General features: G+C 33.9%; 3 protein-coding genes across 5 annotated transcripts in view; 2 read left to right on the top strand and 1 right to left on the bottom strand.

Annotated features, from left to right (window-relative positions):
* Window positions 1-3941, top strand: part of LOC117119567 (DENN domain-containing protein 3-like) — a 32581-nt gene extending 28640 nt beyond the window's left edge. For 2 of the 3 annotated variants that reach the window (XM_033264409.1, XM_033264404.1), the window contains 6 exons: window positions 34-167; window positions 1043-1155; window positions 2248-2352; window positions 2612-2738; window positions 3211-3347; window positions 3748-3940. In XM_033264409.1, coding sequence (XP_033120300.1) covers window positions 34-167; window positions 1043-1155; window positions 2248-2352; window positions 2612-2738; window positions 3211-3347; window positions 3748-3903 — 772 coding nt within the window. In that variant the 3' untranslated portion in view covers window positions 3904-3940. Of the gene's footprint in view, window positions 1-33; window positions 168-1042; window positions 1156-2247; window positions 2353-2611; window positions 2739-3210; window positions 3348-3747 lie in introns of all 3 variants that reach the window. The other variant, XM_033264400.1, reaches the window with a different exon arrangement.
* A 630-nt stretch (window positions 3942-4571) lies between these two features.
* Window positions 4572-8722, top strand: LOC117119599 (DENN domain-containing protein 3-like). Its single transcript, XM_033264434.1, has 3 exons — window positions 4572-5366; window positions 6312-6434; window positions 7734-8722. Exons 1-3 carry the CDS (start codon window positions 5352-5354, stop codon window positions 7923-7925), a joined length of 330 nt encoding a protein of 109 aa, XP_033120325.1. The 5' UTR covers window positions 4572-5351; the 3' UTR covers window positions 7926-8722.
* An 897-nt stretch (window positions 8723-9619) lies between these two features.
* Window positions 9620-12788, bottom strand: LOC117119591 (RBPJ-interacting and tubulin-associated protein 1-like). Its single transcript, XM_033264421.1, has 2 exons — window positions 12550-12788; window positions 9620-11982 (listed from the first exon to the last, which is right to left on the bottom strand). The coding sequence occupies exon 2, from the start codon at window positions 11959-11961 to the stop codon at window positions 11377-11379; it is 585 nt and encodes a 194-aa protein (XP_033120312.1). The 5' UTR covers window positions 11962-11982; window positions 12550-12788; the 3' UTR covers window positions 9620-11376.
* Between the last annotated feature and the right edge of the window lie 2058 nt (window positions 12789-14846).

Raw genomic sequence — 14846 nt, 5'->3', positions numbered from 1 at the left:
TTACATTAATGTTGATTTATTTTTATTTCTCAGGTTGTTGTTCCTTAGTGATGGCAACCAGAAATGTAATGAAGTAATTTACTTGAAGAAAATTGAACGTTTGGAGAAATTTGACAACTTTAAATCACTTATCCATGTGCCTGCTCTCCGGATACATAGCAAAACTGGTAGGTGTACCCACTTCAATCATTTCTTATCTTGCATGGCGTGATTTGATTGATTGATTGATTGATTGATTGATTGAATATAATGACTTATGGATGAACAGATTGATACCTCACGTTGTGGATAGATAGGTAAATAGATTAATATCTGAAGGAGCAGTTGGTTGCATGAATGAATAGACAGGCAGACGGAGAGGCAGACGGATGAACCAATGGACGGACAGACACTTGAATGAATGAACATATTGTAGTCTCAAGTATGGATGGATTGATAAATGAAGAGATTGATGTTTAAAATAGGGAAAGGATTAATTAATTATTGGATAAATATATTGATGTATGAATTAATAGATTGATATCTCATGAGTGGATATATTAGTGCCATTAAGCAGAACTTTCTTCTTAGCATAATGATTCATCGATGCCTTAGTATCTCAATAAGTAGCTGAATGAAGAAGTGGTATGGTGGATGGATGAATGCAGGTGAGATGTATAGATGGCTTTTTGGATGAAAGGCTGAAATGATGAATGAATGGATAAGTAATTATTGAATGCATGAAACCATAAGTGAGAATAGAAGTGACTATCACATGGTCGATCTTGTGCCAATATTCAACTGTCAACCAGATACAGTCATACAAGTATATTGAAAACTTTTATAGGTAACTAATATTAACCAATCCTTGCTAATAGTGTATGGTCAACCATTCCAATAGAAAACATAAGTATTAGTGACAATAGAAACTATTATGCTGCACAGTTGACGATGCCAGTAGCCCAACCTGGTGAGAATTAATCTTTTCCTGTATTTTGTTATCTTATTCTGATTGTACTTTGTTTCCTAATTTTGGATTCTGGGCAAATCTTTTTTTCTTTAGCGGACAAAAAGCCTTACACTGCAAACCTGAAAGCTGAACGGAATAGTTGGCACACACTTGTTACTGAGATGTGGAAAGGTAGACTTATGTCAGATGCTCAGAAGGATGATCAGGTAATACAATGTACAGACATTTATAATGTGCCTTTTCATTGAGGTTATAAAGCACACGCCAAGTTTCATTGCTCAGGGAAAAACTCGAGGCAGCATGTACTGCAGCATTAAACACCCATGAAAATGACAAGCGCCACAGACAACTATATTGTCAAAAAATTAACAACAAAAGCACAACACAGACAAAAGATACACAATCAGTAAAATAACAATTGGAAGTCCTAGGCAAACAAGTGATTCTTGAGTGCACATTTGAAGATATTGGATTCTGAAATGTACAATTTAGCTTTCAAATTCAAAACTCAAAATATCTTTATTGTAGTCAAAGTAAACAGAGATTGAATAATTCAATACAGCACAAAGTTAAATGCATAAGTTGAAACAACGATTAAATTATAAAAATATAAATTTTACAAGGTTACAATAGAATAAAAAGGAAAAAATGAATTAGCAACCTCATTCATTCAAATTTATTTACAATGTAATTAATATCCAATTAAATATAATTATGATTTTTAATGATTATAATAATTTAAATTAACATCACAGTCATTTTGATTGTAATTATTAATTAATTATTTTTAAAACAATACAATGTGGAAGTAGTTAATTATTAATTCATTTAACTTGACATATTTACATTAACAATTTATTTCCATTGAGATAAACCATTTAGTAAAAATCTGCAAACAACCACAAAATTTAATTAAAACATATTCTTTTGTAAGATTCAGATAAGCTTCTGGTGAGGCAGGAATAAACAATTCAGTTTTTGATGATTTATAAATTTTTAAAATTCTATTACAAATATCTTTAAATCAACTACTAGACAATTTAAGTCTTGTGTCGAGAATATATTTACGAAATTATTTATACCTCCATTTATTGGTAGAAAAATGTATTTATTTTAATACTGAATTATATTTTACATTATTTATTGTATATTGTGTATTTTCAGTCTGTTTCCTCAGTGCTGAGCAAGCATTTTGTCAAGTTTATGACCATCGCTGATTATCTTTTCGTAGAAAAGGGTTCCATATTTTTTTTGTAAATTTCTAGGACTGTTTATGAAATAGTTATCAATATTTACAGGTGATTATGCAAGCTGCCCAGAATGTGGTGCTGCTTGATGCAGTCATTCGAAGTGCAGAAATAGAGAACGCCATGCATGCCAGACACATTGAGAGTGCAGCTGGGGTCAGTAGCTTATATTCCCCCTCTTCATATCAATTCTTTGTTTTCCTCTTTCTAATATACTAATAACAAAACGAATCCCTTTATACTGTATAGCCTTGTAATAACAACAGCAGTAGTAACAATAAAACAATTTTGTTTTATTTTTCCCAAAACTAAAATATGAGCAATTCAGAGTTCTGTAGTTTTCATCAGACAACATATGTTAAATAAATTTTGAAATTTTTATTTAAGCAATTTTTATTAATTCTTTCCCCCACAGATTCTTTGCTATTTTACACACAGCAACTGGTTAAAAGAATCGCCCAATGCTCTGAAGCATAGGATTAATCCATCGTTCGCAGAACCTAAAAGGACAACAGTCGAAGCAATGATCTACATTCCTGGAAGTAAGTCAACCTCCATTCTAAATCTGGGCACACACTGCCACAACATAACTAGCATGCAAAAAAGATCATGATCAATGATGATCCATTGAGAGTGCTACCGACAATCAGCGGATGATGTCTCGTCGTTTACATTTGTTGGCTAACGGCCGTATGACAGTAATGCGACGCATTGTCTGCCTAAATTTATTTTTGACACTGGAATCATGTCCATAATCATGAAGGTCTAAGGCAGAAAATGGTAGTGAACTTCTTTGTTAAAATCTGGCAAATTTATTGAATTCTTTTGTTTCCTAGTTTTGTTTCCTTATTTTATTTGTTTTTTTTTTTAAATTTTTCTATTGCAGCTACTTCATATGATATGTATTTAATTAACTTCTGCAGTAACTTTCTTTTTGGTATAAGATTGTGTTGTATGATATCACGTTAAAATGTCTGTACTTTATTTACATTTCTAATCATATTTATCCTGTAGATCGGAGTGGAGGGAAAATATCTGATGAAGATAGCAGCCCTAAGCTGTGGTGTGCAATGGCTTCTGGTAAAGTTAAAGTCTTTGATGCAACTACCTGGATGTTTGAGACTGAATTTTGTGATGCAAAAGATAGAGTGGTAACTTATGTTGAATTATTAAAGTTACAGTATTTTCTAAAAGTAATTTGAAAAAAACCTTGAAAACAGTGGTGCTGCCAAAGATTCCATGATGAGTGGTCCAATGCCCCTGACAGGGGTCCAAGGACCCTGACAAGAGGTCCAAGTGGTCCAAAGTTCCTGACAAGTGTCCACACCTGTCCTACTAAGAGCATGGTTGGAGCAAATTTACCTCTAGATGGCCGAAAATGGCACTTTTAGACTTTTTCAAATCAGTATGATTTTCTTCATTCCCATCCGGGGTCCAGGGATCATGGACCAGGGTCCTGTGCTCTCAGGACCCCTTGCTGGTGCTGCCACACTGGAAACAGATTAAAAACAAATTTTCATCAATGTAATGCATGCTTATTTTCTTTTGAAGTGTTGCTTGTTGTCAGTTGGTGTTGATAGTGTGTGGGCTGGCTCCTTTGACACTAACATTTACATCATTGATGTTGATACTTACACAGCCAATCAGAAACTTTGTGACCACAGTGATTATGTTTCCGATATGACAGTCAATGCAGATGAAACGTAAGTAGTACCTTAAATTTAGACATATTTTTTTAGATAGCAGCTTTACAGTCAGCTGTATACATATCAAGTAATATATATACATTTTTTTTGTTTACAATTTTTTTTTTTTAATTTATTAAAAAAAAATTTTTTTTTTAAATTTATTTATTTTTTTTAATTTATTTTTTTTGTTCCATGATGCCGCTATGAAGTCGTTGGATCAAAATTAAAAGAAAATATAATTTGCCTATCCAAACAACATTATTTTGATTGCCAATCCCAATTCGTCTAAAATCACTATTGGGCCATTGTAAAGCCTTGTTCGCACTGGGTTTAAAAAATGGTAAATTTAACCAGGGTAACTTTAACCAAAGTAATGGGTACATTTCACCATTGTTCGCACTTGGATTATTCACACGGTTAGTTTTACCATAGTTTTACCAAGATTTAACCTTGTGTATAAAAAATATTATTGAGGGCGCTAGTTTGTGACTACAATTTCCGGTTTTGTTCGAGCGGTGTCAACATGGAAGAAGTTTTAACCATGTTGCACGTTCGGATTGGACTTCTTGACCAGCGTGGTTAGTTTAACCGAGACCGTGGTAAGTTTTACTGGGCAGGCTGAGGTCGGTAAAATTAATCATTGTTTGTGACTACAATTTCCGATTTTGTTCGAGCAGTGTCAACATGGAAGAAGTTTTAACCATGTTGCACGTTCGGATTGGACTTCTTGACTAGCGTGGTTAGTTTAACCGAGACCGTGGTAAGTTTTACTGGGCAGGCTGAGGTCGGTAAAATTAATCATTCGGCTTGGTTAATTTAACCCTGAGGGAATTGTAACCGACGTTCGGATTGGATTTTTTTTGGTCAATTTAGCCAGTGACTCAGTTAATTTGACCAAATTAAGTCCAGTGCGATAGGGGCTTAAGACACAAAAACTCTCCCAGTGAACCCTACCAGGGACCGAGGCACTGGTCGACCCCTTGGTTCGAACCCCCTCTTTGGAAATGTCGGACCCCTTGATGGCAAATTTCTGGAGCCACCAGAGATTCCCCAACAGCGATCCAAATTTGAGTCTCAAACTCTGACAGTTTTTTACCTCATCCACACTGTGGTTGGAGAAATATGTTTTAAATAGGCACATCTAGATTCCATTCCTGTAAATTACCATATCAGACTGCAAAATACTTTTTCAAAAAAGGTTCTCCAAAGAAATGACTGGCTTCTTCCACAACAAGGCAGGGTCAAGAATTTCCCAATGGGACGTCATGTGCACCCTGGATCCCTACTAGTGCCACAAAGCCTTTAATTCGCTGCACCACATGCCTCTACAATTGATAATCAATAATAAATTTTATCTCAGCCACCAAGGAAGCCATTCGTGTGTTGGATCCTTCAACTGGTGATGAACTAAAGCGGCAGGTTTATTTGGATGAAAAGAATTTTCCTGTGAAATTGGATTGCTTCGTCATGTTACAAGACAAGGTTTTATCATTTTTTTGTTTTTATGCTTACTAAATCTTTATTTTTTTTAATTAATCTTTATTATTTATTAAATAACTATTTAATATTATTGATATTTTTACTATTGATTATTATATTCAGTATTTTTTTGAATGGAAATTCAAGATAATTAATAGTTAAGGTACTTTGTACAGTATTCAGAAAACCATAATACAATATAATAATTACTTCTAGCATGCTGGTATCTGTTTTAAGGGAATGCTTATAACACATTGACCTCAAAAGGTACTTTGTACAGTATTCAGAAAACCATAATACAATATAATAATAATTACTTCTAGCATACTGGTATCTGTTTTAAGGGAATGCTTATAACACATTGACCTCAAAATATACTGTATTTTATTTATTTTTTATTCATTTGGCATCATTGGTCGGGAGACGCAAAAGCAGGAAACCCACTGTCAACAGAAGGGTGTGGGACTGCCTATGTGCAAGACGAGGCTTAAAATAGCGATCGAAAAACGGGGTCGTTTTATATGTGCAACATACACAAATTTTTTATTTTTAAATCATGTTCATCAGATTGTCCTTGACATGCAAATTTACTACTGAAATGAAGCTAACTGTGCGTATGATCTGAATGAATGCAATTTTAAATTCGGAGAAAAAAGATTTTGATGAACATTTAAAAGCCCATAAAATGGTACTACTACTGTATTTGGAAGATTAGCCCTATTTTTGGCTCTGTTTAGCTAGCTACATGTAGTATCAAGATAATAAAGACCAGAAGTAGGAATTCCGAGAGTAAAACGGGGTTCGTCTTATATGCTCAACATACAAAAACCTTCTTAAGTTGTCTTATAGACAGACCGTCTTAAACGCAAGAATATACGGTATTTATTTACATGTTATGGCCAGTAGTAATCCTGTTATCCAACCACATAAATCAATTTTGTTTTATAGTTGTGGGTGGGCTGTGGAACAAGCGGTCAACTTATCATCTTCAATCAAGAGACTCTAGACGTGATTGACACTTTGCGTGTCAGTTGTCGTGGTATCAGTAAGCTGGTTGCAGTAGATAACCGGGTAAGACTTATTGAGACAAGTACCTTGTATAAAATTATGATAGTTCTTAAATAAGCTGCTTTCGCCCAAACTTACTATGATTAGCATTTATAATACCATATGCGGCATATAACAATTGACATCTGTGTTTTAATAATTTAATGTATTCTATAAATAGAGTGTGGGGCAAGGGCTTAGCCAGCTAACTGTCCGGGTGTCTTTTGGACGGCCAAGAATGATTTATGACGGCCACTTTAGCAAACCGTCTTGGACTTTTCCTGTAAAAATCTTGGATTCTGGATCAAAAAGTCCTCAGGTTTTGTATTTATATTTTTTGGAGGAACTCCTGGCTACCTGTAATTATATCCTCTACATCATAATCCTATGAGTGTAGTCCATCATTTAACTACACTAAGAGTACTTTCTGCCTTTATTGCACTAGCTGCTGTGGACAATTTCAAAAGAATTACTGTAATCATTTTTTAAGTCAAATGGGGATCTATAAAATATAAAAATGATTTTAAACCTGTTAGTTTTCACATAGTTTTCATATGGGGAATGGTATCCTTTTCTTTTTATCATTAGAGGAAGACACCCCCACAAACTTGGGGCCACACCCTTCAATTGTTGCTTAACACCAAAAATTTGACTAAACCCTTGGTGTGGGTGAAACTTGCTTTATTTCCATCGTAGAAATCTCTTCAGGAATCTCAGGTGTTTGATCCAATCACTGGTGTAATAATTTTTTGAAATTTGCTTTTACAGGAAATCTACTTATGACCAAATGTTTTCCTCATAATTGTTGTTATTACAATATTATTATTGAATGTAGTCTGTTTAGGATGTAGAGGTGAAGGTAGGAGAATTAACCCCCAGCGTCATTGTGCTGAATTCCATACAGGCGTGGTCCGTGACTACTTAGTGGCCGTAAAGAGATGCTTATAGTAACTTCGTGTTTACATCATTCCACAATGGCAGGGGCTGAAAATAACCATAGCATCGGGGTAACCCTCTACTCTTCTGAAAATTTAATAGGTTGTTTAAAGTGTGCCCAAACCCTCCAATTTAAGTTTGTCTTTATCCAAGAAAACTTGGTTCTACCAACTGAAGCCTAAGTGAAGAGCAGCTCGAACCAGCGCAGATGTTAAGGCTGTGTTAGTGGCGCCACCCCTGTACAGAATACAGAACTTACACATTGGCCACTGAAGTTGTTCAAAGAAGGCTAATAAACAAACAACTTCCTTAAATTTCTTTAAAGGTAACATGTGCTTAAATAAGAAACGATACTTAGATACACATATTTTATTCTTTTTACAATAGATTTGGGCTGGCAGCAAAAATGGTAGACTGCACGTGTTCAACAGCGAGACATTTCGCAAAGAGAAAGATCTTGAGGCTCATGAGGATGCTATTCGCTCCATGTGCACCGCAGACTCGCAGTATATTATATCAGGATCAGGAAGTAGGGATGGAAAAGTTGCAATTTGGAAAGCAAACTTTGTTTCATCATAGGCAGTGACATACCAAAGTTGTTTCATATATGAACAAAAATTAATTAAGTGGCGAATTTCATTTGCTCTTGGTTGGGTATCAATATAAAATAAAAATAATTTTTGTATGCAATAATTATTATTTAAATAACAACAGTAATGATAACAATTATTATGTGTATAATAACATGGTTCCCTATTAGGCAACAAATAGTGACTTTAATCAAATGTTTATGTGACATTATTTATAGACAATGACATAGTTTGTGACATCGGCAGTATTTTTGTTAATTGAGGCTTGCCTTCACAAAACCAGCATCAGTGACCAAAAACTGGAAATTGACTTTTTGATATTTACTCTTATTTTCCAAATTTTAAGCTTTAAAATGATGGGTCATTTACTGGAATCAAATTGTGACTGCCTAAGTTATGAGTAAAAATAAATATTTTAGCTTCTCTGTACTAAAATATACAATACTGTTAAATATGTATTCTAATTGCTCGGACTCAGTTTAACAATTAGCCAGAGTACGCTGATTTTGGAATGGCAATCCTCAATTGGTCATTTTTATAATCTTGTATAATTTGCTCCATTCAGTATATAATAGTACTGCCTTTGCACGTTGTTTCAATTAAGATACCATGAACAAATAAATGATGGCTAATCATGTCTTGAATAGACCACAACACATATTTGTTATGTCACAGCCATTTGTGTTCTCTATTATATTATGAGAGTGGTATTTTCTAATGTCATAGGCAATTGTGATCAGTACTCAATACGAAGAATGTATATTTTGTGCATTTTATAAGCAGTAGTAACATGTAATTATACCATAGTATTATCGGCATCCATAGTATTTTGTAATGTAAAACTGTAATAGTAATTTCAGCTCGATGTAGCACATATACTAGATGCCTCATTTTCTTTGCAGGTTAATGAAGAAACAGAAAATAAAACAGAAATGCTATGTAGTATTTACTACTGTATATTTTAGAGATGCAATTCATCCCAACACCACAAAGAGACACAAACTTAAAAAATCATGCTTTTTCCATTTTTTTTTCTTTGACATTTTAAGACACTATTTAGTTAGACTATAATACTAAATAATAATACTAAATACTAAATAATACTAAATAATAATAATACTAAATAATACTAAATTAAATTTAATTAATTAAATTTATGGATTTGTGAAGTAGTTTACTTAAAACACGTTTTTCTCAAAACTTTGTATTGGTCGAAATTGAAGTTTGTATTTCTTTCAGAAATAGTAACATTGTATTTTTCTACGGATAATCTTTATAAAATTAGTCTATGCATCAAAGTTAACAGTATTATTAAGTCTTCCAATTTTATAATACAAATTATTAATTGTATTTTTGTTTTACACTACCAAGATAAATATTATGTTTTGACAAAAACAAATGAACTTGGTATTTTGTTTTGGCTGTAGTAATTTTCTGTGTAGGCTTACTTTCTGGAATTGAGGCGCAAAGACTGTATAAGTCTTTGTAGAGTAGCAGAAAATCCTCTGTAATTAATTATTTTAATAGAAAGACACAATTACTTGCCAATAACTTCAAACTTTTCACTTGATTTTTTGTTTGAAATAGGTGTCAATACAAATTCCAATGTTTTTAAGAAAGGAATAATAAAAAAATATCAATCTGTAATATCGATTTGAGAGAATTTCTTCGAGAAACGTGAAATGCATTTTTGGTTATCCTACACACAAATTTAATGGCATTCATTTTTATGTAAATAAACATTACAAAACCACAATTATAAAACTTAAACTCCACAGGAGAGCACAGCACATGAGAAAATGAACACATAACACTAATATTTACAGATTAAAACAAATATATTTACACCTTATTTAGTCAATTCTAGTATCATGTATGACCTTTTAACCTTCCAGAACTCAATAATTTGGGCATAAAAAAATTAAAAGTGGACTGAAAAGAGTTGGCACCATCAGGACTGGGCATAATGCTTGTTAACACTCACAACAGTTTAAAAAGCCCTGCTGGCAATTGCCCCCCCCCCCTGTTTGACAGCTATATACAATATACGAATGTGTCCCTCCCCCTCTAAATTTAAAGTGTCTATTTATATAGATTCATAAAATATGGTATAAAATATATAACACCCTTATTTACAAAAAAAATCCTATCTGGCTGTCTAAATTATTCTCACTAGTCCTGAATAATCCAGTGGTTCAAGGTAATTTGAATACAAAGTGCATCAAAGATTTTGGTGGTTGAACAAATGTCCCCATCTACCTCATCCAACCCCAGTTTATTGGTGGTATAACAAATTATTTACATAAAAACCTATATAACAACTTGATTTTTAAACAATCCCATTAGGTAAGCCTAATTCTGAATAATTCAATGATTCAAGGTAATTTGAATGTGTATCAAAGATGTTTGTTGGTTGAATAAATATCCACCTCTCCCTCATCCAAGCCCAATGTTTTGGCTCATAAAGATGGTATTATATAAATTATTTATATAAAAACCTATATAACACCCTGATTATAGACATTTCTAACACTGTGAGGTAACCTTCTGAATAATTCAATGATTCAAGGTAATTTAATTTGAATATAATGTGTATCAAGATTCTTGATGGTTAATTATTTGTATGTTTGTTAATATAATGTATTGTTGAAATATGTAAATTACTGAAATTTACTGGTAAGTCAGTCCTTCAGTCAATCATGTACTGTATGACCAATAACTGACCTTGATATTTATGAATCTATTAAAATTTTAAGGCAAAATTAGTCACTAATTCTCTAAAGCCACTTTCAGACAGACAGGCTGGCAATATCGCGGTAACAATGCTGTTATGCTTACCAGCATGCACCTTTTTATACCAAACACATATTGCAGTACTATTACTGCAATATAATGCCTTTCTCTATGAATGGATTACAAACTTTGGCATGTAATTGGTTATGTCAACTGTATAAAAAAATGCAAGTTTACCTGTAACCATTATGCTATAGGCCTAGATTTTGGTATAACTGGTGTATTGACATACTGTACACGCTATATCATATTTCCGAGGATTTCAGTTTCCTCTGTTTTGATGTAGGCATAGTCCCACCCTACCCCCACCCCCAATAATACCACATAATTGAGTTTTAAAGATAATAGGGCCAATTTTATTATTTTGTAGTTCATTACTTCCAATTTAATTATCGTACAGAAGGGACTGCCGGGAAGATCCCGCAATAATGCGGTAATGTAGTTCTGTATGAAAATGGCTTAATAATTTGATCTCAGAGTAGGGGGCCTGCAGTAAGTAAAGTTACCCTAAGTAGGGGAGACTCATGGGCACTGTTCTTGATCATCGAAAGTATATACAGTCACACCTATTAGTGTTTAAAATAACTGCAGGCTTCTTATCACACACACACATCCCACCTCCACCCCACACATAAACTCATCAACAGTTACTTCCATGGTTGTTTTGGTGAATTATACTTTTGGTTGCTTGTATCCTGGTTTCTACAACCATTAGCAGATCTGGGTCGTGTTGCACCAGCTGAAAATGGTCGATCTCCTGTTGATGACCTGGGTCTTGCTACTTCTGGCAATTTTTGCATCACACTCATACTTCCAGCTACTGGTGGACTCCATATTAGTGTTTGTCCCTTAACAGAGTTATCTTTCTTTTCCCAAGGTGCAGGAAAACTGGGAGCCGGTAACGGAGGTCCAAATAGACTCTCATCAACATACGATTCAGAGTGTTTAACAATCCTGTATTGGTTTCTTGTCCGTGGCATTCCTTTTAGAGGTGTCTTAATTGAAAGCGTTTTTGTCGTCGATGTTGAGTGTAAGTTGTCCCTTTTCCCATCACCTTGTGGTTTTTTAGTTAGTTTTACAGCAGAAGTTTTGAAAAGTGTCTCATCCACTTGAGATTCTTCTGCTACTTTTCGATATTTGTATGTTTTTTTGATGGGTGTATTTGTTCTGGATGTACTCCTCGTACTCAAGCTAGACTCTCGACCAGTTATATCACAACTATTCAACGACATATCCACATTTTACCTGAAAATCTGAAAATAAAATTATTACACTGCGTTAAACTGTGTGTTAAAATCCAAAGTAGCAATCATACACCAATTGAATTGTATTGTTTCGATTATTGGCTATAAATTAGCTCTGTCTCGGCACTAAACCAGGCCTAGCGGGGACTTCGCCGGGGATGTAATTTTAAAAACGGTTACATGCATGTGAAGGTCCCGGCAATGCGGGGCATTGTTTTAACATACATCCATCCATAACTAACTCCCCGCTACTTACCGCCGTAGTCCCAGTAAACTACCTAGGCTAGGCCTACACTCTGCCTAGCCTAGGTAGGCTAGAGACTAGGCCTACTAGCCTAAGCCAGCTAGGGCCTAGGCTTGCTAGACTAGCCTAAGCCTAGGGCAGCAGCCTAGGGTCTAGGCCCAGGCCTTGTACCGGCCCTAACCTAGGCTGGGCCTAGCCCTAGCCTAGATCAAGTTTCGATTGTACTACTAGGCCTAGCTAGGCCTAAGCTAGGCTAGCTAGGCTTGGTTTTGCAGACAAATTGGCACCCTAGTCCTACTTCAGTCAAAAAATAAGAAAAATGTAGTAAATACCAGTACGAAATTTAATAACAATCATCGGCTAGCCTAGAAGCCTAGCCTAATTTCACTGTTCCCTGGCCTAATTAAGCCTAGGCCTAGCCTAGTCGCTGATTTTCTATCTTTCTTTTCACTTTGTTGTCTTGTTTTCTCTCTCTTCATCCAAATCCGAACAAAAGAGCTTCAAACTACGTTCACTCGCGTCAACTGAGATTAGGTTAACTCAGACTGCGTCAACAATTATTTTTCAAGCGGATGCTTAGCCCACAATAGTTTTATCGTACTCTGTAATACCATAGAGAAAAATAATAGAACAGTTTGTTCTATTTTCTCTATGGTAATACCATGGAAGAATTAGTTTACAAGTCTATACAGTGGGTGACTAAGCACCAGGTCTATAAACAAAAGGTTACATGGTCTTATCATGGTCTTATAATAATAATAATTTATTAGGAACTACATTTCAATCAGTGGCACACTTCTCAATCGAAGGTGCGTCCAAAACAATATGTACAGTAAAGTTCACAAAAAAGACTTATGCTAAGAAAAAGACAATTCAAATTTTCAAAAGGGACATAAGGAAAAGTAAAAAAGAAACTGTTCAGCCATATAAAATTAAAAGCAAACTTAAACTAAAAAAACTTAAGGCAAAATAAAGTGATGCAAATAATCACATGAACAATTATGATACAAACACCATACAAACGTACAGGAAATACACATACAGTACATAAGTACATAGGAAGTACATATATATCTATACGACTGTACCGTACTCACAATTATAAAAATAATCACTAGCAATAGTTTAAAAGGAGGCCCTAAGTCTGACAGAAGCAAAATAGGTATAAATCAATTGCTGGTCAGTGTGACAAAACAAAGGAAATAGGCCTAGGAAAAAAATGGAAATGAAACAAAATAAAATGTACAGAAGCCGGTGATACAAGAATAATGGAGATAATAATAATAATAATAATAATAATAATAATAATAATAATAATAATAATAATAATAATAATAATAATAATAATAATAATAATAAAAGGGCAAGTAGCTTATAACTTAACTTATCAAACATGCCATTTATTATTATTATTTATTTATTTATTTATAACGAATATTTCGGGAGCGCCTGCTCTCTTCTTCAGCGTAATGTCTATATGTATAAATCAGTAGGCATTACGCTGAAGAAGAGAGCGAAATATTCGTTATTAAATAAATTTTTATTTTTATAATAATATCAAAAATGCCATTTATTATTATTATTATTTATTATTATTATTATTATTATTATTATTATTATTATTATTATTATTATTATTATTAATTTATTTATTTATAAGGAATATTTCGGGACGCCTGCTCTCTTCTTTAGCGTAATGCCTATATGATAAATCAGTAGGCATTACGCTGAAGAAGAGAGCGAAATATTCGTTATTAAATAAATGTTTATATATCCTGCAAAAACGTCAACCGCCTATGTCGTTATTTTTTGTCATCATTCTACCATATATATAGGGCCATATACCTGACAGGGCCGTCGGAACCGCTCCGGCAGCACCGGCTTTCAGTTTCTATCAATTTTATTACTTCTTAAAAATAATTATATACTGATACCTATAAATTATACGAATTAGGCTAATTATTAATGTCTTTTTAATGTTAATAAATTTAAACAAAAATTCACCACTTGTTTTTGTATTGTCTATGTACACTTTAACTTTTAACTTTTTTTGACTGCCAATCCTTAAATTTAGTAATTAGCCTAAGATTGATTTTAAAAATGTTTAAATTAAATATAAAATAACTATTTATAAAATTTTGGGAGTTGGAGGCAGGCAAATTTTCGTCACCACACAAAGGTATATGGGTCAAGCCGTCCCTAATTACTTGCAATCAAAATTTATACCCCTAAAGTGGGCCATTCATCTTTTAAGTACCATGCATGTGGCCGATGCGATTCCGACGGCCCTTAAAGTGTAATCGGTGCAAGGCCTAACATAAGCAAACACAGCACTTAATAAAAAAAAAATTAACAAGAACTCATCTACAGCGTGATAATAATCCTCTTTAGCATTATGTAGGCCTACAAGGGATAATTAGGCCTTTAATATATCTATTTTGTGAATATACTGTAGGTCTAATGTTTTCTTGCATAGTTACTAACTTGAGAGATTTGAAATTCGTTACTACACCAGTTGGCTGGTTAAAGGGGGGGATGCCGGGCCCCCTCCAGGGTCCAGAGGCAGAGGTCCGGCAGGGATCGAAAACTCGCAAAATAAGCTGTTTTTATGTGCTTTTTAACAAATTAA

Source organism: Anneissia japonica, unplaced genomic scaffold (assembly GCF_011630105.1).
Source record: "Anneissia japonica isolate Jap-2015-1 unplaced genomic scaffold, ASM1163010v1 scaffold287752_len1182401_cov188, whole genome shotgun sequence".
NCBI lineage: Eukaryota > Metazoa > Echinodermata > Crinoidea > Comatulida > Comatulidae > Anneissia > Anneissia japonica.
Note: the sequence above shows the minus strand (reverse complement) of the source record. Positions and strands in the feature narration are given on the sequence as shown.